The following is an 18,712-nucleotide window of genomic DNA, read 5'->3' on the forward strand; positions in this document are numbered from 1 at the left end:
GTGCTGTTCATTGCTATTTTTTTTACCCCTTTTCTTAATTCTTACAGCCAATTCACAAATTATTTTAGATGATCAAAATGATTTGTCTTCCTTTGGGTTAAATGTCTATGACTGTTGGCCCAGTGAAACCAGAGTGTTCTCGAAGAGTCAGAGACGTCTGTGAATGTGGGATGGGTGCAGAAGTTCAAGCTGAAACAATTATAGAAAAGGGAAGTGATGCAGTCCTCTGCCAAAAGAGTTGATTAAAGAATGGAAACAGCTTCTCTGTCCTGATAGTGAATAGATTACAAACAGCTAATTCTATTTTAAATTTTATTTGAATTTTTACACTATCATTTTCCACTAGAGCTATCTAACTATTAAAGGAAACATTTTTAGTCATCTAAGACATGTTTGAAACAAAAGCTGCTCTAGATGTTAGATTGTGGTCACATTAGCAAAATTTTGGTGAAATGTTATGGGCAAAAAATGTCCATTGTCTACTTTAGCTTAGTGCTTTATGAAGCACAGCTCACACAGAAGTCACTTTCAAGCAAAACAGCTTTCTGCTGGCCAACACAGCGAATTTAAGTTGAAAAAGACTTGATGTGGAGGTAAAGAACTGCCCGACGTGAATAAAAAATTACTTTAACTGCTTATACCATGGTCATTTGTCAGGATTGACAACTTAAAGCTGTTATTAATGTTTGCAGCGTAATATTTGACCGGACGGTTTTCAGTTACAGCTTGTTAGATAGCATTCTGCCCACTTTGAATCAGACATAGAGATAAAGTAGCCTAGTGCGTAAGATTACATTTATCTTAATGATTGAATTATAAGACATATTTGAATTAATTATCAAGAGAGAGATGAGAGATGCGGGTGTGAATCACCTGTCTGTTCTCTCTCTATTAAAAAAATAATCTGTGAGTTTAATTACTTCAAAACAAGCGACGTTACCCCCTCGTTGCTGAGAAATATAATGTAGAGATTCGGTAGCAAAGCTATTTTATTACTAAAAGTGACAGTTTGTGTGCTCCTGAATGTTTCTGTGTGTGTGCAGCGTGATTTTAGAGTGACGTATGTGTGTGCGCTTCAATGAAAACAGCGAGAGTGAAGTATGCATCTGTGTGCGTTCAGGGCATCAATATAGAACGGTGATTGACATGGAAATACCTGAGCATTAAATGGTTTTATTGCACTTTCCTGTCAATCAGAATTGTATATTCAGACTGACCATGGTATTGTGGCATCGTGCAGAAGTAATACAGGAGACAAAGATTCAATTCACAAACACCCCATAAGGTAATTGTTTATTCCCTGAATGTTTACAACCTGAAACACCGGTATCAGGAGGTGTCTTATAGGATGCATTAGCCCACGAGTGGCCATGTCGCCTGCTGTATGCATTCCTCCTTTTCCACTGCTATGGGAGACATTACACCAAATGTTCCTTTTCAACCCTCCCATCAGAAGGGATCTCCTCTCTCAGCTGAACGGGCGGATTTGGCATCTGGATCCGGCTCGTCTAAAGCTTTGGGTCACCTGTTAGTGGATTGTGAACCAGCAGTAATCAATACCATTGGTAATGCCAGGGCTGCTTTAACACACCATGCTTTCTGCTGCTCGCTGGAGGATTTCTTCTTGGTGTGAGGATCGAGTAATTGATCCAGTTCACTGTACTGTACCGAAAGTACTGAGTTTCCTACAACATCTACAAAGTGCCTACCTTAAAAGTGTATGTTGCCGCTATATCTGCTCATCATGCTCCAATTGACGGTTCTTCTTTGCGATCTCATAACCTTGTTGGTAGTTTTTTGAGGGGAGCGAGCCTGTTCGTTTTACTCCTGTGTGAGACTTGTACTCTAATTCTTTTGTGCACTACCATTTGAACCATTGGGTGTCCCTGTGACTGTCCTTGAAAGTGGCGTTTCTTCTGGCTGTTGCTTCCGCTAAACATGTCGGTGAGCTTCATGCCGTCAGTTCGTGAGTCATGCTTGCGCTGGTTACCGGAATATTCAGGGGTCTTCTTTGACCTAATTCGGCCTTTCTTCCCAAATCCATTAATCTGTCTGCCTTTCAACTGCCCTCTTCCCACTCTAATATCAATGGGAGAGTTAATCTTTCTTCCCTGCTTTTCTTTTACGTGCTTTAAAGTTCTACGTAGAATCTACTGCTTCTTTTAGACAGAAGGATCAATTATTTGTCTGCGTAAAGGTGCACATTTGTGCTCCATATTATTAAGCAGGGTTTTCATTGTAATTTTGAAGGTAATATTTTAACTTTGCCCTCAATGATTCATTTAAAATGATTCATTCACAAGTGAAAACATATTTTTAACTATTCTCTTTGGCTGGAAATGGTTTGAGGCCCATGGCCTGCACTTGCTTCGGGTCCTCATGTGTGCAATTCCTCTGCTAAGAGTAGAGCTGATGACAAGGGAGGGCCCTTCCCCCTGAGCCCCTACACCACATATGGAACCAATGCAAACAATCACAGAACATCAATCTCTGGAAACTTTGATAACTGCAGATTTTACAGAATAACACGCACACATTTAGAGAGAAAGTGAGCGAGAAGAGAGACCCCATAGTGTGTGGCAGCACCAAATCCGAGGCTTCTTCCTGTGCTGTTCCCCGAGGCAGAGACACATGTCAGCTGCACACTGTTTACTTCAGCAACTTTTTTTCCTGCAGTGTGTGTGCATGCTTGTATGTGTGTATTAGTGAGGAAGTTACACATCCTGTTGGAGCAGTCACATATCCCTTTGTGAAGTGACCTCCAACAGTATCTTTAGTAATCTGCTGCCTTTAACAGAACACATTTAAAAACAGATATTCCAGTGGGAAATGCGCTTACTGCTATAATATAAAAGATTTTCTTTAATAACATGTAAGTCATATGTGTTTATTATTACTAAAAAGCAGCTTTTCATAATTCTCTTATGTAAATAAATATGATTATTTATATAGGAAGTTGGAGAATAAACAGGAACAGAGCTGACTGACATAATCAAAATCTATCCAGTTATAGTAACGGACTACAGCAACAAGTGGACATTCATGCTGGTCTATTCAGCAGGATACCTAAAACATATTTTAAATCATTCCAAGATGTTTAAAACCTGAATTTGCTCTTTAACCAGTTATACTTTCATCAGAGTACACCTACAGTGACACAATGTTTTCAACATTCTTTTCAAAACAGTGATCAAGGAATGATGTTTTTACAGATTTATATGTCTGACATGTTCCAAGTGTCATTATGACTAATCAATAATATTATATCAGTTACAGTTCTACTGTAAAACACCAGATTCAAACAAACTTTCTTGAACTGAACCTTTTTAATGTCTGAAAAGAAAGAAAAGCTCAACTGTAGCTTTAAATATTTTGGTAACACATTACAAAAAGATTCTTCAAACATGATGGGAATGTTACTTTCAAATCTTCTCTGAACATTCTAAAACTATTAAGACAATCTAAAACGTTAGACAGGGGTGGAAATGCTCCATGACCAATGTATATGTTTTTGTGCTAAAATTTTTGAGAACATTATTAAAGACCAGATAACTTTGTACAAACATTCTATTAACATTTACTGGAAGAAAATTTGTTCATGTTAACTAATGCAATAACTAATGGGACCTAATTGTAATGGTTTTCCTATATTTCTATACACAAAGTACAACCATGCAAACATGTATAAGACACAGATGTAGAAATGCATTTACACCTCAAAATAGGAATGTTTATTTATCCAGCATGTGCACATAACATATTTTAAGAAACAACAGTTGAAAAAGCGCCAAACGCATCTGTATGTTCCAGACATAGAGACACATAGAGACCTCATCTGTTTGTAGATCTGCAGATCTCCAAAAACTGTAAACCCACACGTGCTAATGTAACTTGGCCTTGAAGAACAAGACTTACCTACACCAAGATTCATATGAACTACAGATAAATTAGTTTAAGAAAGATGTTAAGATGTCATCAAAAGTGAATAAGATAACCCTGCTGAAAGGACGTGTCAGGCCAGCAGGAATTGACATGCTAGTCCAGACTGGTTTATCCTAATCTATCCAATATCTGCTAGTCTTTTAGCAGGGACGTGTATGTTTACAATGACTCTAGATTTTAATGACAGTAACTCTATTTTGTTTTGGTTTCTTTAATCAAATATTATATATATACATATTCAAACTCAGTACTCCTAAGAGACAACAAAACATTTTGCATATATAGAATATATTGTCAATATTGCCCTGTATGCGGATTAAAATTTCACATAAAATTAATCTCATAACTGATAACAAGATGAAGTTCAGGATGAACAAAAAGAGCAGGACGAGGTCATCAGTATCTTCTGGAATCACATCCTAGTGATTTTGTGTCTTCCATTGTTTATTCCGTTCTTTTACCAGAGGTTCTTTGAGCCAGAATAATCCATAGATCCATATATGTGACAACCATCATCCAATGAATCAGGGTGGCTCAACCTTCAATTAATCAACACAGTGCCATACAGAATAAAGCTTCATTAAGGTATGTTCTTCAGGTCTTAGTTTCAGCCATTGAATATCCAACTTCACCTCCATTTCAATCAAAGAAATCAGAAAGACTGACCATGTGTGAGGTTCTCCATAGTGTTTCACTGGATCGCCGTGGAAAATGTTCACGTGACTTTAATATTCCAAATAAAATACAGTATTTTCTCCAGTTCCCATCCATAAACTGGAGATCAGTGAAGCCTGTAGAGAAAAAGGAAAGGCTTCTTGGGGTCTACAGTCCAAAGTGTCCAGATTTTTGTCCAGTAGGCACACATCTCAGTGGTGCTCTCCACGAGGCTGTTCTCCCAGAAGTCAAAGAGTTTCTCACATGTACAGGTTGTCTGATCGGAGAATGGTGGTCTCCAGATTGTGAAAACTCTTGCCATTTAGAGTCTCCATGTGGCTGTCGATGCTGTAACATCTATGGACTTCTGTCATGGAGGAGGTCGTGTAGGATGCGGAACGCAGGGCGTCTGTGTTCGCAAACGTGCTGCCAAACTGGATGCGGTACTGGTTCCAGTGCCTTCGCAAAACACCTTGCACCTAAACAAACAAAAAAGAGGAATATATTAGGTATAATGCCAAATAACTTTATGTTTTGAGGAAAACATTGCATTGAAATTGTAGGGGGTGAAAAACGGCTTACCTCGCTATTGAAAAAGCAAAATATAGTGGCAACCAAAAGGCCCTGTGGGGGAAAAAAATATATTTTATAGTCCTCAGTTACAGATTATTTCTAGCGTAAACCAATGCGTATGTGTTCCACTCAAATATAAAATGAACAGAATAATTATTAATGTATTAATTAATTAATAAAAAAGGTAAAGGTATCACTTTTTACATAGAAACAAATACATTTAGATAGATTCATTAATGTATATGAATAAAAACACCAATACGTTATAAACTGATAAATCATTTTAAATGTAACATTTAAATGGCTTTTTTATACATTAAAATGTATAAATTGTAAAATGTTCATTTTATAAAGTGTTTACAATCTGCATTTCTTCATCCCTAACCCTAATCATAACCCTTAAATTATTCAGAACCTATTTGTATAACTACAGTGTAACAAGGGCACCTTAAAATAAAGTGTAACCATAATGTGTTAATGTATATTCTTTTGTTACATGTAACTAACATTTTAAACACAAGTTAAATCAAGTCTATTTATTTGTCAGTTTGAAAAGTGATTAATAATTTTTCTGTACCATTTAACTACATTTTAAAGGGGTCATCGGATGCAAAATTCACTTTTACATGGTGTTTGCATATAAATGTGTCTTTGCAGTGTGTGGACATAACCACAATACAAAAATCAAAAAGTCTAAACACTCTTAATAATCAGGTTCGGATTTTCTGAGCACTATGATGTCATAATGCTCACGCTCCGCCCAAGATCACTGACGGACTGTCCCGTTTAGCATATTTCTGCGCTCAGCCATTCGACACCCCCCATGGAAGAGAGAGGTAGGGTGAGCAGTTGCTCATTATCATTTAAAGAGACATGCACCGAAACGGGTCACTGTGAACAAAGCGGTTTTTGAGGAGGTAAAAAGGGTGTTGTTTTATAGCCTGGCTCTTTATAGCCCTCCTTCGTACTTCTGCTCAATTTTCATTTTCCTTCAGTACGTCGTCTGGGTTTGCAGTATATTCGCGGGTTTTCTCCGGACAATTTTTACCTGTCCAATCAGCGAACAGAGGGAGTGGCTGAGAAAAATGACGTTGAGGTTGTGCGCTAGTTTGAGTCATGACCAAACGTTAGCGATTGGTTATGGCAGATCCAGAGTGACTCTGGGCAGATCCAATAGTTTTAAACTTCAACAGAGTACCCGCCTTCAAGGAAGTTAACGCTTGTCAATGGGCAGTGGCCAGACTCTCTGTACAAATGAAATGTACGAGAGTCTGGTTGGACTTGGCTAGTTGTTTTACACAACCATTGAGGAATTTTATTTGAGTATATTACAAACTTTACATGAACACCCTAAAGAATCATATCAACTTGTGGAAAATGGGCATCCGATGACCCCTTAAAAAAAATATTAAACAGTTTTAAATGTCTATTTTTAATATAATATGTCAATTTGAGAATGTATTCAGTATTTTATTTTTATTTTTGAATTAATAAATTGATATTTGATCTCTTGCCTGTTGACGACAACACCTACCTGGTAATGCATAAGTATGTTCATTGTGTGCATAAATATCTCGGAGGCGAGCCGTCCGTTGGGTTTGTAGGGCAGCAGTAAATACTGAATGCCCAGCAGAGGTACAAGGATTAAAGTGGCCCTGACGGCCCTCATGTACAGACTGGATTCAGCCTGGTGGGTCACCTTCAGCTTTGTGATCAACACTCTCACAATGTTTAAAAGGAAGAAGAGGTTAACCTAAGGACAACAAGCAGAGAAAAGAGCAACTATGAAGAGAGAGAAACATAATTGCAGTACCCCAAAACCAAAACTCTCTTAAGACACAGTACACATAAAGGTATTTCTTCTTAATTGTGTGTTACATGTTTTCTCTATTTTATATTTTTCAAAATGCGAAACTTTCATAAATTTCCAGGTAAAAAAAAAAAAGTATTTTGGCCACAATGTACATTCTAACATGGATTTAAAGCAGAATTCTAAAGTTTGGATTATGTTATAGTCTGTCATAATACCTGTAAATTGATACAGTAAATTGGTGGTGGACCAAATAGTTTGAAAATAGGTAATTGACCAAGTCTATATTAATTATCAAGCACTATTTTGAATGTCTAAATGGCCCTGTAAACAGCAATAACGGTTTATAATGACACAAACTCAGCTTTAAACGGGCATTTCCAGCATTGCAGAAGTCAGTCCAAGCTTTTTATGGGCTGCATAATAATATATCACATATGAGCCCAACACAAACAACAAAGAGAACACGGCACTTTGATTAAAAATGGTCGAATGCCAGAGCTTAAGTTATTTTTTTAACCAAAATTATGCAGATACACGCACATTGCCAAGGGTGAGTAGGAGATAAACAAGAGAGATAAAGTGTGAGAAAACAAAATAGAGAAAGAACGCAAGAATAAAAAGAAATCAGACTTACCAACAGGGCTGCACAGATGGGCCCATGAATAATGTAGAGCAGAGAAGTGTTCGAGCTTATCCAACAGCTGTGGACAAAAGTGTGAGAAAAGTTCAGAAAGCAGAACCAATAAAAGCATGAATACTTCATTAAATGTTCAGTGACATCATTGCTATGATTTCACAAGATGTTCTACAGAGCCTCTGCCTGGTCAGTGTATTTCTGACAGAAGATGGGATGGGATGATGGGAAGTTTAGAAAATTCAGCTTTGCCCTGACAGGAATAAATTATATTTTTAAATATGATTAATTATAAATAAATATAATAAATTATTTTATATTGTAATATTATTTCACAGCATTACTATTTTTCCCCCATCAAATTAAAGCAGCCTTGGTGAGGAAAAGAGACTTATTTCAAAAACACAAATATATATATATATATATACACATACCGGTATATATATATATTTATATATATATATATATATAAGCTTGTCCGCTTGTCCGGGACAAGTGGATTTTTTTGTAGGACAAGTGGAAGTGAAAATTAGTTGTCCCATTAGACAAGTTAAATTTCAAACAAAATAAAATGCCATGTTACTTCACTTTATGTGCCACTCATTACGTCTATTTTACAGATTTAATTTTAAAGATTTGAAACGGACAAAATTTTTTCCCTACAATCCGTCGAACCAGTGTCCAACTCAGAGTGCTTTGATTGGCCAATCAGGAGTCGGTCCAAGTTGAATTTTTTTTACCTGCCTCAAAGCGCCAGGAAAAGCTCCAAAAACAAGTCACCTTACTGTTACACCAACAGACCCATACGAATTAAAACGGGAACGAAAATTTGTAACCAAATGGAAATGAATTCGACTGGGTTATTTATGAAGACGGAGTAATAGTCTGTTGTTGGGGGCAACCAAACCCGGCTGACAAGTAACTGACGTTAGCTAGCTAGCGTCGGCAGCCGTGTACTGTAAACAAGCATTAACAGCATTTTTATTGGTTAAATGTACATAGTTAAATATTAGCTAATGTTCAGATGTAAAGTAGCTACACGTTTTAAAGTATCCCTTGGTAAATCAGCCTCTGCTTATAAATCTTTACCCGGACAAGTGACTTTTGTGCATGGACAAGTGAAACGTAAATTTACTTATATATATATATATATATATACACACACATACTTATACTGTATATGTAACTTTAAATAACATATACATTCTATATGGTTAAAAAAAGGGATAGTTCACCCAAAAATGATGACAGAATGTTCATTTTTGGGTGAACTAGCCCTTTAATGGAATCACTATGGAACCAGAATCATTAAGCAAGATCAGAATTGTTACAGAATTTCTTGTCATGTCTTTTGGATTGAACTCACCTGTCATTGTAGTAATAACTTCGGGATACTGCATGTATAAGTGCAGGTATTAAGGGGAAGCCTGGAAAACATTAGAGAAGAATACACTTATTAAAAATGTGAATGAAACCGCAACATTGATCAAACAGAAATCCAGTTCATTTTGGTAAGTTGGTTAAAGAAACATACCCCATCCTAGAAGGTAATACCACATGAGTTGCTGTTTCTCAGCAAACACTGCCACCACAATGAGAGTGTGCAGGTAGATCCCTTCACACAACATCCAGAAGTAGTTACATCCCAGGAGATAATGGTGGATAAACACGGACACTTTACAGCTCACCTGTGAGAAAACACATCAATATGTGTTAATATGACCCTGTTCACTTTCTTGATACACATTCCTGGTCATACTGTGCATGACATGAAAGCCCACTATTCTATTTGTACACTTACTGGATTGGCTTGTGTTAATTCTTGGTTGTTTACAACACAAGTGAAAAAGATGATGGTTATAACCGAGTTCAGCACAAAGGAGAAGAAGAGATTCTTGTGTAGAGTTATCCTTTGGCAACTTAAGCTCCTGAGTGGGGAAAAAAACAGCAAACTATATTAGACTCTGTGAAAAGAGAGGTAAGTTTTTATGATACGGCAATACGTTTTTTTCACTTGACTTACTTAAAATAGAAAAATATCCCCAGGGAGGTAAACAAAGATATCAGCGACAATCCATGACCAATCAAAACCAAATAGTAGAGATTAAATGCTGTCTAAAAGAAAAAAAGAAAAAAGAAAAGTTATACAAAATGTACCATTCAAAATGAGCAAGAGAAAAAAAATTACACTACCAGTCAAAAGTTGATGTTTTTGAAAGAAGCCTCTTAAGCTATTTGATAAAAAATACAGTAAAAAAAAGTTTTTAAATATTACTACAATTTGAAATAATTATATTTTTTTATATATTGCAATGTAATTTATTCCTGTGCTGAACTTTCAGCATCATCACTCCAGTCTTCAGCGTCACACGATCCTTTAGAAATCATTCTCATATGCTGATGCCGATAACCAGAAAAAACTTGATAATAATAACCATTATTAATAATTGAGCACCAATAAAATGTAAAAAATATTTACCACCAAATCAGCATATTAGAATGATTTCTGAAGGATCATGTGATTCTGAAGATTGGAGTAATTGTAGCTGAAAATTCAGCTTTAACATGACAGGAATTCATTTTTAAATATGACAGCTATTTTAAACTATTGTAATAATATTTCACAGTATTTTCTGTTTTTTTTCCCCATCAAATAAATGCAGCCTTGGTGAGCATAAGAGACTTATTTCAAAAACACACAAAAAAATCATCTGAAGACTTGTAACACTTTACACGGATATCCATGGAATCCGAGAGTTTGACAACGAAAAGTCTGTATTCCACACTTTTAATGACAGATACACATACAACACACTCCTCTCATACATGAGGGACTGACTCTTTTTAAGCATTACAAATAAAAGAAAGAACAAAATCATAATCAACAGGTAGAGCAGACTTCTTCAACCACTTTTCCCTGCACACACATTACCACGCAACATGTAATATACGGTAAGTCAAATAGTCATAATGCGATGATGTATACGTAAAGACATTGCTTTGACCTTTACAGATTTGTTTGGCTGCTGAAAATTCAGCTTTTCCATCACAGGAATAAATGACATTTGAAAATATATTGAAATAAATTTAAATATTTCACAATATTGCTGTTTTTGCTGTTCTTTTATCGAATAAATATGTATGTAAAGCAGAAGTGTGTGAATTATGAAGATAGAATGGACAACTGGGGTCTCCAGGACACGGTGTAAAGCTAAATTAGAGCTCACCCTTTTGTGATCATTAGACTTGTGCGTACAGTCGGTGTAATTCGTCCATGTTCTGTTACTTTCTGGGTGAATGAACCAATCGCCTGTAACAGTGCAAATCTTCGTCGCCATTTCTGTTAAAGAACAATTTGTTAATCAGTTAGTCAGGCTTTGAATAACACGTTTATGTATAAGAAGTTACCTTTATTCAACGGCAAGATAAAAGTCTTACGTGGGACTCACCTGAGGTGTCAAAGTCAGTATAGTAGCCTGGACAGTGCTGGGCTGAAGTGACTCCTGCGTCAAAATCATCCCAGCACAGCCATCCATCCCAAGTCCGTTTACACATAGAACCATCTGCAAATGCAATAGAGTCATTTGCAGTTATTAATACATTCATAGTTGGAATCTAAATCATGTGGTATTGATTATTTAATTATTTCTGTCCACATAATTTTTTTGCCCTTGTATTCGTTAATCAAAATAGCTTCCCCTCCCTCTTGCAGCGATATTCTTTCATCTTCTCTGATAATGTGTTCACTGGTGTGAAGGTGGGACAACCTGTCACTCACATGACATCACAGCAATAGTAAATCACAACCATCCAATAATTTCCTAGTGGACAAAATCAAGTCCCGCCCTACAGTGTTTGAGAAGCTGTTTCATTCGGATATTTGTCACAATAGGGAAAAAAACACTATCGCAACTTCCGTTTAATGCCGAGTTTAAGACCACTAGAAATATCTTGGCAGGGTCTTAGTATTTAGTGTCTGGTTACAGACAAAAATAAATAAATAAATAATAATAATAACAATAAATCTGCATATACATGTATTTTTCTAATGAGTTTTTTTCACATGGAACTAAGCTAAATGCACTATAAAAAATGTATACAATTTTTTCTATTATAATATTATGTAAAAAAAAAAATGTTTTATGTGTAGAGAAAAGACACAATGTAAACTTATGACAAAGTAAAACTATTTTACAGATAATAGTTTAATCATTTGTTTTGGCTTAGTACAATGATGATATAAATGACTGTGATTGAATTTTGCAAAAAAACGGTGCGAAAAAGAAGGTGCCATTTTTTACACACAAAATCTACAAGCGCCATTATATTTTAGGAAGGTCTTTCCATTCCAAATAGATCGTCAGTTTTCAGGGTCCTTGCCAAAAAGCTTTTACCAGCTGTCACGGAACATCCTCCTCCCCTTGTCAAGCTTCATCTGTCGTCCTTCAACTGTAACTTGTGTCTCATACACAGCAATGAACCACAGAATGTTTCCATTCAATCATCCTTTCACATAAGAGCTTTCCCGTAATTTTCAGGATGATGTGACAAAACATCATGCGGTTTCGGTAATGTTCTTACGAGTATCCATACTATCCAAGTCAGAGATTAACTTGAGGGCAGAAAATAAAACTCCCTTTCTCAGTGGAATCCCGCAACTGCCATGACTACCAGGCCTTTACTGAACAACAAACCCAAAGTACAATGGCAATAAAAACCAAACTGTTAGGTAGACAAAACCTGCATGAACGCTTTCAAAATGGGCTTAATTGAAAGATGCTGATCTGAGATTCTGAATATCGTTCTAGATCAGATGTCTGAGCATAGTTTATAGCCATTGCTCATAGTCAAGAATCTTTGTCAAATAAGACCATCTCACCTGTTCTGTTGTGATTCGTGTCTTTCATAATCTTCTGGAAACATTCAAACTGGGCGGTCAAAATATTGTGGCGAGAGAAGTCTAAATCATGGGGACTCTTTTGTGCCGTACCTCCAGTGTTGTTCTCTGAGAGGACCACCACAAAAAACTGTTGAAAAATAAAAATAAAATAGATCAACAATGACATTAGTTGATGAACAATAGAGAATGGCACATACATAAACCTTAATTCTTGCACACTCCAGATTCTAATATCTTTGTTTTGTTACACTTAAAGGGATTAAAATGAAAAGTTGTCATCATTTACTCACCCTCAAGTTGTTCTGCCTGAAGTTCTTTCTTCTTTTGAACACAAGGAAAGAAAATTTGAAGAATTTTGGGAACCAAACAGTTGCTGGTCCCCAGGGATATCCATAGTATATTTGTAAAAAATACTATGGAAGTCAATGGGGACCAGAAACTGCTTGGTTGCCCACATTCTTCAAAATATCTTCTTTTGTGTTAAAAAGAAATTAATACAAGTTTAGAACAACTTGAGGGTTCCCTTATAAAATGATATAAACATGTACATAATGTTTATAAAACATTGTTTATGACAAACATACCTCAGAGGTTACCAACAGTAAGAGAAATGAGGTAATCCAGCATCCAAACATGGTTCTGTTTGGCTTTCGTGTATCCAAATGATCTGAATGCTTCAGCTGAAAGCAAACAGAGATTATTTAACATCCAAATAATAGAGTGATGGACAGACACTTTGCTAGTAGATTTTGGCTATTTCTTAACCAAACAAAGAGTATAGAAGGTGAGCCAAAATAAAAACATAAAATTAGAGATTTCCCAAAAGAATTTCGGTTGGTTATTTTCATCAAGTAAATTCTCATTTCCATGAAAACAATCCATTATAGCCAGGTGAACTGTTGACCTATTCCGCTCCCAGGAGTGCAGTAATAGCACTGTTGTTAAGTTGGAGAAGGGGGGCGGAACATGAAAAGTTCAGTCCATCAGGAGGCCGATAATCACCACAAAAGGCAAGGCGGCGTCATTAAACATACATTACACGGTTCACCGTGGCTGTTTTGGCTTGCTCGATACAGATAACATCATAAATCAGCTTCAAAGCTTAGGGAGATCTGTTATAGCCACAATAAAGTTGCTTGCAACCAGAATTTACTATTTTTACATGCTAATATTTTATGACATCCTGGACTACAGTCTGATTATACACAACCCCGGTTTATTCTTTTTATGGTGTTCCATGTGGAACTATCAGAGCATTCCAAAACATCTTTAACATCTGCCTTGATTCTGCTGTTATTTCCTTTTTAAATTAATACCTGTCGGTATGGCCATGGCCAAGGGGCTGAAACGTCATGTGATTCTTTTGTTCGGCCTCCAAACATTTCCTGCTTGGATGAGGACCCGAAACCACATGACTAGACTCATATGTGGAAAATTATCCATTTGGATTTGTCTTTAGTCTTGAAAATGAACATGGTTCCCAGAAGTCCAGACAAAGTGAATTAACGTACGTGTAGGTTTTTTTATATATAACTTCCATTTGGATAGAACATATTTCTTGATGCAAAATGGCAATATCGTGACGTTTGAAGAACTTTTTGTTGCACTACTGTAATGATACCAATATATGAATTCATAAATAATACTAAATGTATTATACTGCATATGGAGTACACATTGCTTTCAACTGCATTCAATGAGAAATAATTAATGTGCCCTTTATTATGCACATTAGAGAGATGTATGTTCTGTTCTGGACTGACTAGTAATAAATAAATAATAGTGTTTTCATTTTCATTTCACTAATTAAATTAATTTGTTATTTGTTCCTGGTATGGCAGATCAGATGATGCAACATAATTAAGAGAAAATAAGTTCTTAATAGGGAGGAAGTTTAACCACACTTGAATTATACACTACAAAAAATCAAAGCAAGTGGCACTTGCAAACAAATTACACTAAGAGCTTTCCTCAGATCTAACTTCATGTTTTAAACAAGGTGTCTAAGCAGTGTTACCACAAACTGTGAACAAGTTCTATGACCTAAAACGTTTGACAACCTAAAAATAATAGTTTTTAACCACATATCTATTATTTTTTCATTTAAAGCAAACATATTTTTGTTTTGTTTAAGATGCACTTGGTTAGATGTAATCTAATCTAAATGCAGTGACCGCCTGCCATACATTTTTAACTGTGGCTGAAGTCACCAAATGTTTTTAGTGGGACACTGTATGCCTTGTTTTCTGTCCAGAATGAAAGCTATGACAAATTACATCTCCAGAAATTTCACTGTAAAACGACTAAGACTTTCCGTCTGATTCAGTAGGTCAGAGTCTGTAGATTATTTCATTCAGAAAACCGCACAAGTCAAGACTGTTGTAGTTCCAAGCTGAATGAATGTCTCTATTACGGTCTCAGAAAACTGAAGAGTGTAAACATTGTGATACTTTCAACATTGCTTGATTTGAAAATCCCAGCCAGCTCAACATAATGTTGGCACAAACAATGGCTTGAGTTTGGGGCCGGACCTTTCTCCAGTCACCCAGTGTTCGGGAAACCTGTTTGAAAACAGTCAATTGCGTCATTTGTTAGTCAATTGTCAGTTGCGTCATTTGTAATCCTAATGTCATGGTCACTATTCTTCAGTGTGTGTCCAACTGTTTCAAGTTCAGCCAATTTGGTGCCAGTTCTATTTGCAGAAAATATTTTGCAGAACAATTTAACATTTAAAGAATTTAGAATTTAAGTGCTTTTGGGCCATCAGCGTTGACCCTGACAGATCCACTCTCAGTCCTTCATTCCAGATTAACAGGCAGCCATTTATTGAAAACTACATAGAATATTTGAACACTCTTAAAAATTAAGGTTCGTCACAAGCATAAATGGTTCCATAAAGAGCCTTAACATCCATGCAACCTTTTCCATTGCACAAAATGGTTCTTTAGAGATCATTAAAAAACAAATGTATACTAAGAAAACATGGCCCTTTAAAGGTTCTTTGGGGAACCTGAAATGGTTCTTCAATGGCATTGCTGTGAAAACCTCCTTTTGGAACTTTTTTTTAAGTGCACTGCTCAAAATTAATTTGTCATTTCACAGGACAGTTTATTTTTACCTACAATCTTGATATACATATTATTCATCAGCTGCCCATATACAAAGATATCAGAGCGTAAACATTGTCTTTCTACACTTAATACTTTGAGAACCAAAGCTCAGAAGGAAATGTAGAAGTTATAGTGAGGTTTCTTCGCTAACTCAAGATCAACATATGTAAAAGGCTGATGACTGTCTGTGGAACTATGAAATAGTAGCGGCATCTATTAAATGCGCCTTGATAAATAACATTTCTTAATCGGCTGAACATTCTCTTGACGTTTTCCTTCACAATAAACCGTTGTTCATCTACATTAAAAATACAGTGACATGATGAAAGAAAAACAAAAACAGACCATGAAACTAAACTTTAAAAGAGGAAAAACAGCTATAAATCTTATACCATTCAGGTGTTGGCAGTATAGGCATAAATCACGTGTCATTCCAAAAGGAATGTGAAAATAAAGTGTTTTCCTAGACATTTTGGATGATTGGATGACCCCAGAACTTGGTGAAAAAACAAAGGGCCAAAACATGATAACTTTTTGCCCTTCCTGTAAAGCTAAAGGAGTAGTTTATAGATGTGACATTCCCAGAGACCCATATCTCTCATACCCAAACCCTCGATTCCCTCCCTCACTTTCTCTCTACTGGGCCTGGTCACAAAAAGCCACCCTCCAGACCTTCAATCAGGAAGCACAATGACAGTTAGTTTAACTCGTGTCCGTTTAGGATACACCCATGAATATAACAAAAAATGTCCACTCTTCACTTAGGCTATATGGATTGGATTTATCTTAAAGTTACACATTACACAGCACAAAGTGGTATTAAGCAGAAATGATGTGCATATTAACTTTGGCTAAATTCAAATAGTTATAATTTGACTAAAATCATTCAGTCATTTCTAAAAAAAAAATATTCAATATAGTAATCTCAAGCCTTTTTTAAAAGGTTTGCCATAAAGTTAATGTGCGCATTCAACGGTTACATAATAATAACAAACAATAGAAGCCTTAAAATGTAATGTAAATTGTGTAAGCAGTAAACATTATTTATGTAACAGTTATACTGTATGTCAAATCTTAATATAAGTCAAAATAATATGAATGGTCAAAACCCTCAAACCAGTGAAATATGTTAATACACTATTATGATTTTTCTTAAAACTGGTCTTCTTTAAAACTTGTGCTCACTGTATTTATTTGTACTTATGTTTTAATCAAGTGTTCAAGATATTCATTATTCAGAACACATCTGCAAACTTTAATTTTCAATTAAAAGACATCAAAGTTAATTAGTGGCCAGCTGATAGGGTTTTATTTTTTTGGTGGCAGATGGTGGCATTTAGGGTGTCACCAGACTGTAATTTTGACAATTATAGTTTAATAGCAGCAAATCATTGCCCAATTTAGATGAACACACACAGGGACAAAGCTGTCTGAATTGTCTAGTCTGGCACAATTACTCAACACTGCTGATGATAACCTTAAAATTACCAATTAGGCTATTGATTATTTTGACAGATTAATCGATAAATCAGTCTGCCACAACTGTTAGTATTTTGAAAATCGCAGTTTTATTGTTGTATAATGTTTAAATGTTATTGCAAATGTAATCACTCTGAACACTGATTAATTTAATTTTTATTTTTTAAATTAAGATAATTTACCAAACTGTCAGTCTTCTTGACTAGAAAAATGTGATTTCGTCTAAGCTGGTACCTGAACCTTTCAAGCTTTAAAAAGGTTCCTGCAATAACAAGCTAATTAATAAACCATGTCATTTAGAGTGATTAATTACGCTAACAGCAAGAAACCGAGTTTAATTAGTTAAAAAAATACATTTAAATAAGTTTTCTATTTCAGTTCTGAGCAATGGCACATCAGGATGTATGTTAGTAAAGTTTGCGCAAGTGCGCAATGAGTTTATTTAGAAAACATGAACAGGGAATAAGCGTCGTAAGAGTAGCCGAAATCTACATGTTGACATGTGTTAATTAATAAATTAATACATTCTCGCTCTTACCTTGTTTGATCGGTCCTCCGTTGTCCGCTGTGTCAGTGTGTAATGTGTAGCCTACTGGGAGATGTTCTCGGTGATGAGTTGAGGCCCCTGAAGCAGCAAAGGAGTGTGTGTAACGGGTTTCCTGTGACATCACACAGCTCATCTGAGTGTCCCGTTACACTGCAAACGAGTGAGGGAGCGTTCTGGTTTTGTCGCGTCGCCAGCTTCGCTGATAGCCTACATGTAGGCTAGATGTAGTGTGTGCCCGCTGAAAATATCAAATATTCACACAAAAAAAACTATAAAAGAAGTCTAAATAAAAATACATAAATAAATTCAATAATTAGGCTAATGATTACGATAAGTAAGAATAGATGGTCGCGAAATGGATTATGGTTGTGTCTGTAATTACGTTTAATTTAAACGAAAGTCCAAGCTTATGCCACATAATATTTTATTTATAGCATATCTATAATATCAAAGAAAAACACAAAAGCTAGTGTAAATTGAAAAAAAAAATGACATAGGCTAAATTTTACAACTGCAGCACCTGTGCTAATGTTTGTAGCACGATTTGAATTCATTGAGCTGAAGCATGCGATTTGTGGAAATAAACTACTATTATAGCGCCCCCTGGTGTTTTAGACTATGAATGGCACAAAAATAGCGCACAGCATCGACACCATAAGAGTGATATCATAAAAGTGTAACTATATCGAATATTTGTCTAGCTATAGCCTTATTCAAAGCAGCACCAAGAGATAGACACAGGCCCAACTCTTCAGTGGTTGGTAGGCTACTATTTGTGTTGTTTACGGATTGTTCTGCTGAGACCAATATTTTTCCGAGAAATTTCAGTTGACAAAAAACACCAGACAATGAGCTGTGGGAAATTATAAGTGATCTAGGAGCTTTATACAGTTTTTCACAGAGGATAACAGAGGATACACGGTAAGTGTACCCTTCACAGCCTCACTTTCATACCTGTCATCGCGCTGTTCTGATAAGGTCTATAAGCTATAAAACTTTAATTGTATTTCCATCAGTGCTTCCATTAGTGCTTTATAATCAATTTTTGCTCAGGGTGTAA

At 35.9% G+C, this 18,712-nt stretch overlaps 1 protein-coding gene across 1 annotated transcript; it reads right to left on the reverse strand.

Annotated features, from left to right (window-relative positions):
* Window positions 1-3,313: 3,313 nt before the first annotated feature.
* Window positions 3,314-18,172, reverse strand: calcrlb (calcitonin receptor-like b). The gene is made up of 13 exons (XM_079629588.1): window positions 17,644-18,172; window positions 13,101-13,196; window positions 12,496-12,643; window positions 11,066-11,179; window positions 10,844-10,956; window positions 9,640-9,731; window positions 9,418-9,544; window positions 9,151-9,304; window positions 8,983-9,043; window positions 7,617-7,683; window positions 6,704-6,922; window positions 5,179-5,220; window positions 3,314-5,075 (listed from the first exon to the last, which is right to left on the reverse strand). Exons 2-13 carry the CDS (start codon window positions 13,149-13,151, stop codon window positions 4,857-4,859), a joined length of 1,407 nt encoding a protein of 468 aa, XP_079485714.1. The 5' UTR covers window positions 13,152-13,196; window positions 17,644-18,172; the 3' UTR covers window positions 3,314-4,856.
* Between the last annotated feature and the right edge of the window lie 540 nt (window positions 18,173-18,712).

This window comes from Phoxinus phoxinus (genome assembly GCF_949152265.1).
Source record: "Phoxinus phoxinus genome assembly, chromosome: 11".
In the NCBI taxonomy this organism is placed as follows: Eukaryota; Metazoa; Chordata; class Actinopteri; order Cypriniformes; family Leuciscidae; genus Phoxinus; species Phoxinus phoxinus.

Bases quoted from the DNA above. Each gene is read 5' to 3' on its own strand.
- calcrlb (XM_079629588.1), bottom strand. From the start codon at position 13,151: ATGTTTGGATGCTGGATTACCTCATTTCTCTTACTGTTGGTAACCTCT. The intron at 10,957-11,065 runs GTGAGTCCCACG...GTTCTTTAACAG, and splicing joins TACTGACTTTGACACCTCAG to AAATGGCGACGAAGATTTGC. The intron at 5,221-6,703 runs GTAGGTGTTGTC...TTTCCCCCACAG, and splicing joins ACATACTTATGCATTACCAG to GGCCTTTTGGTTGCCACTAT.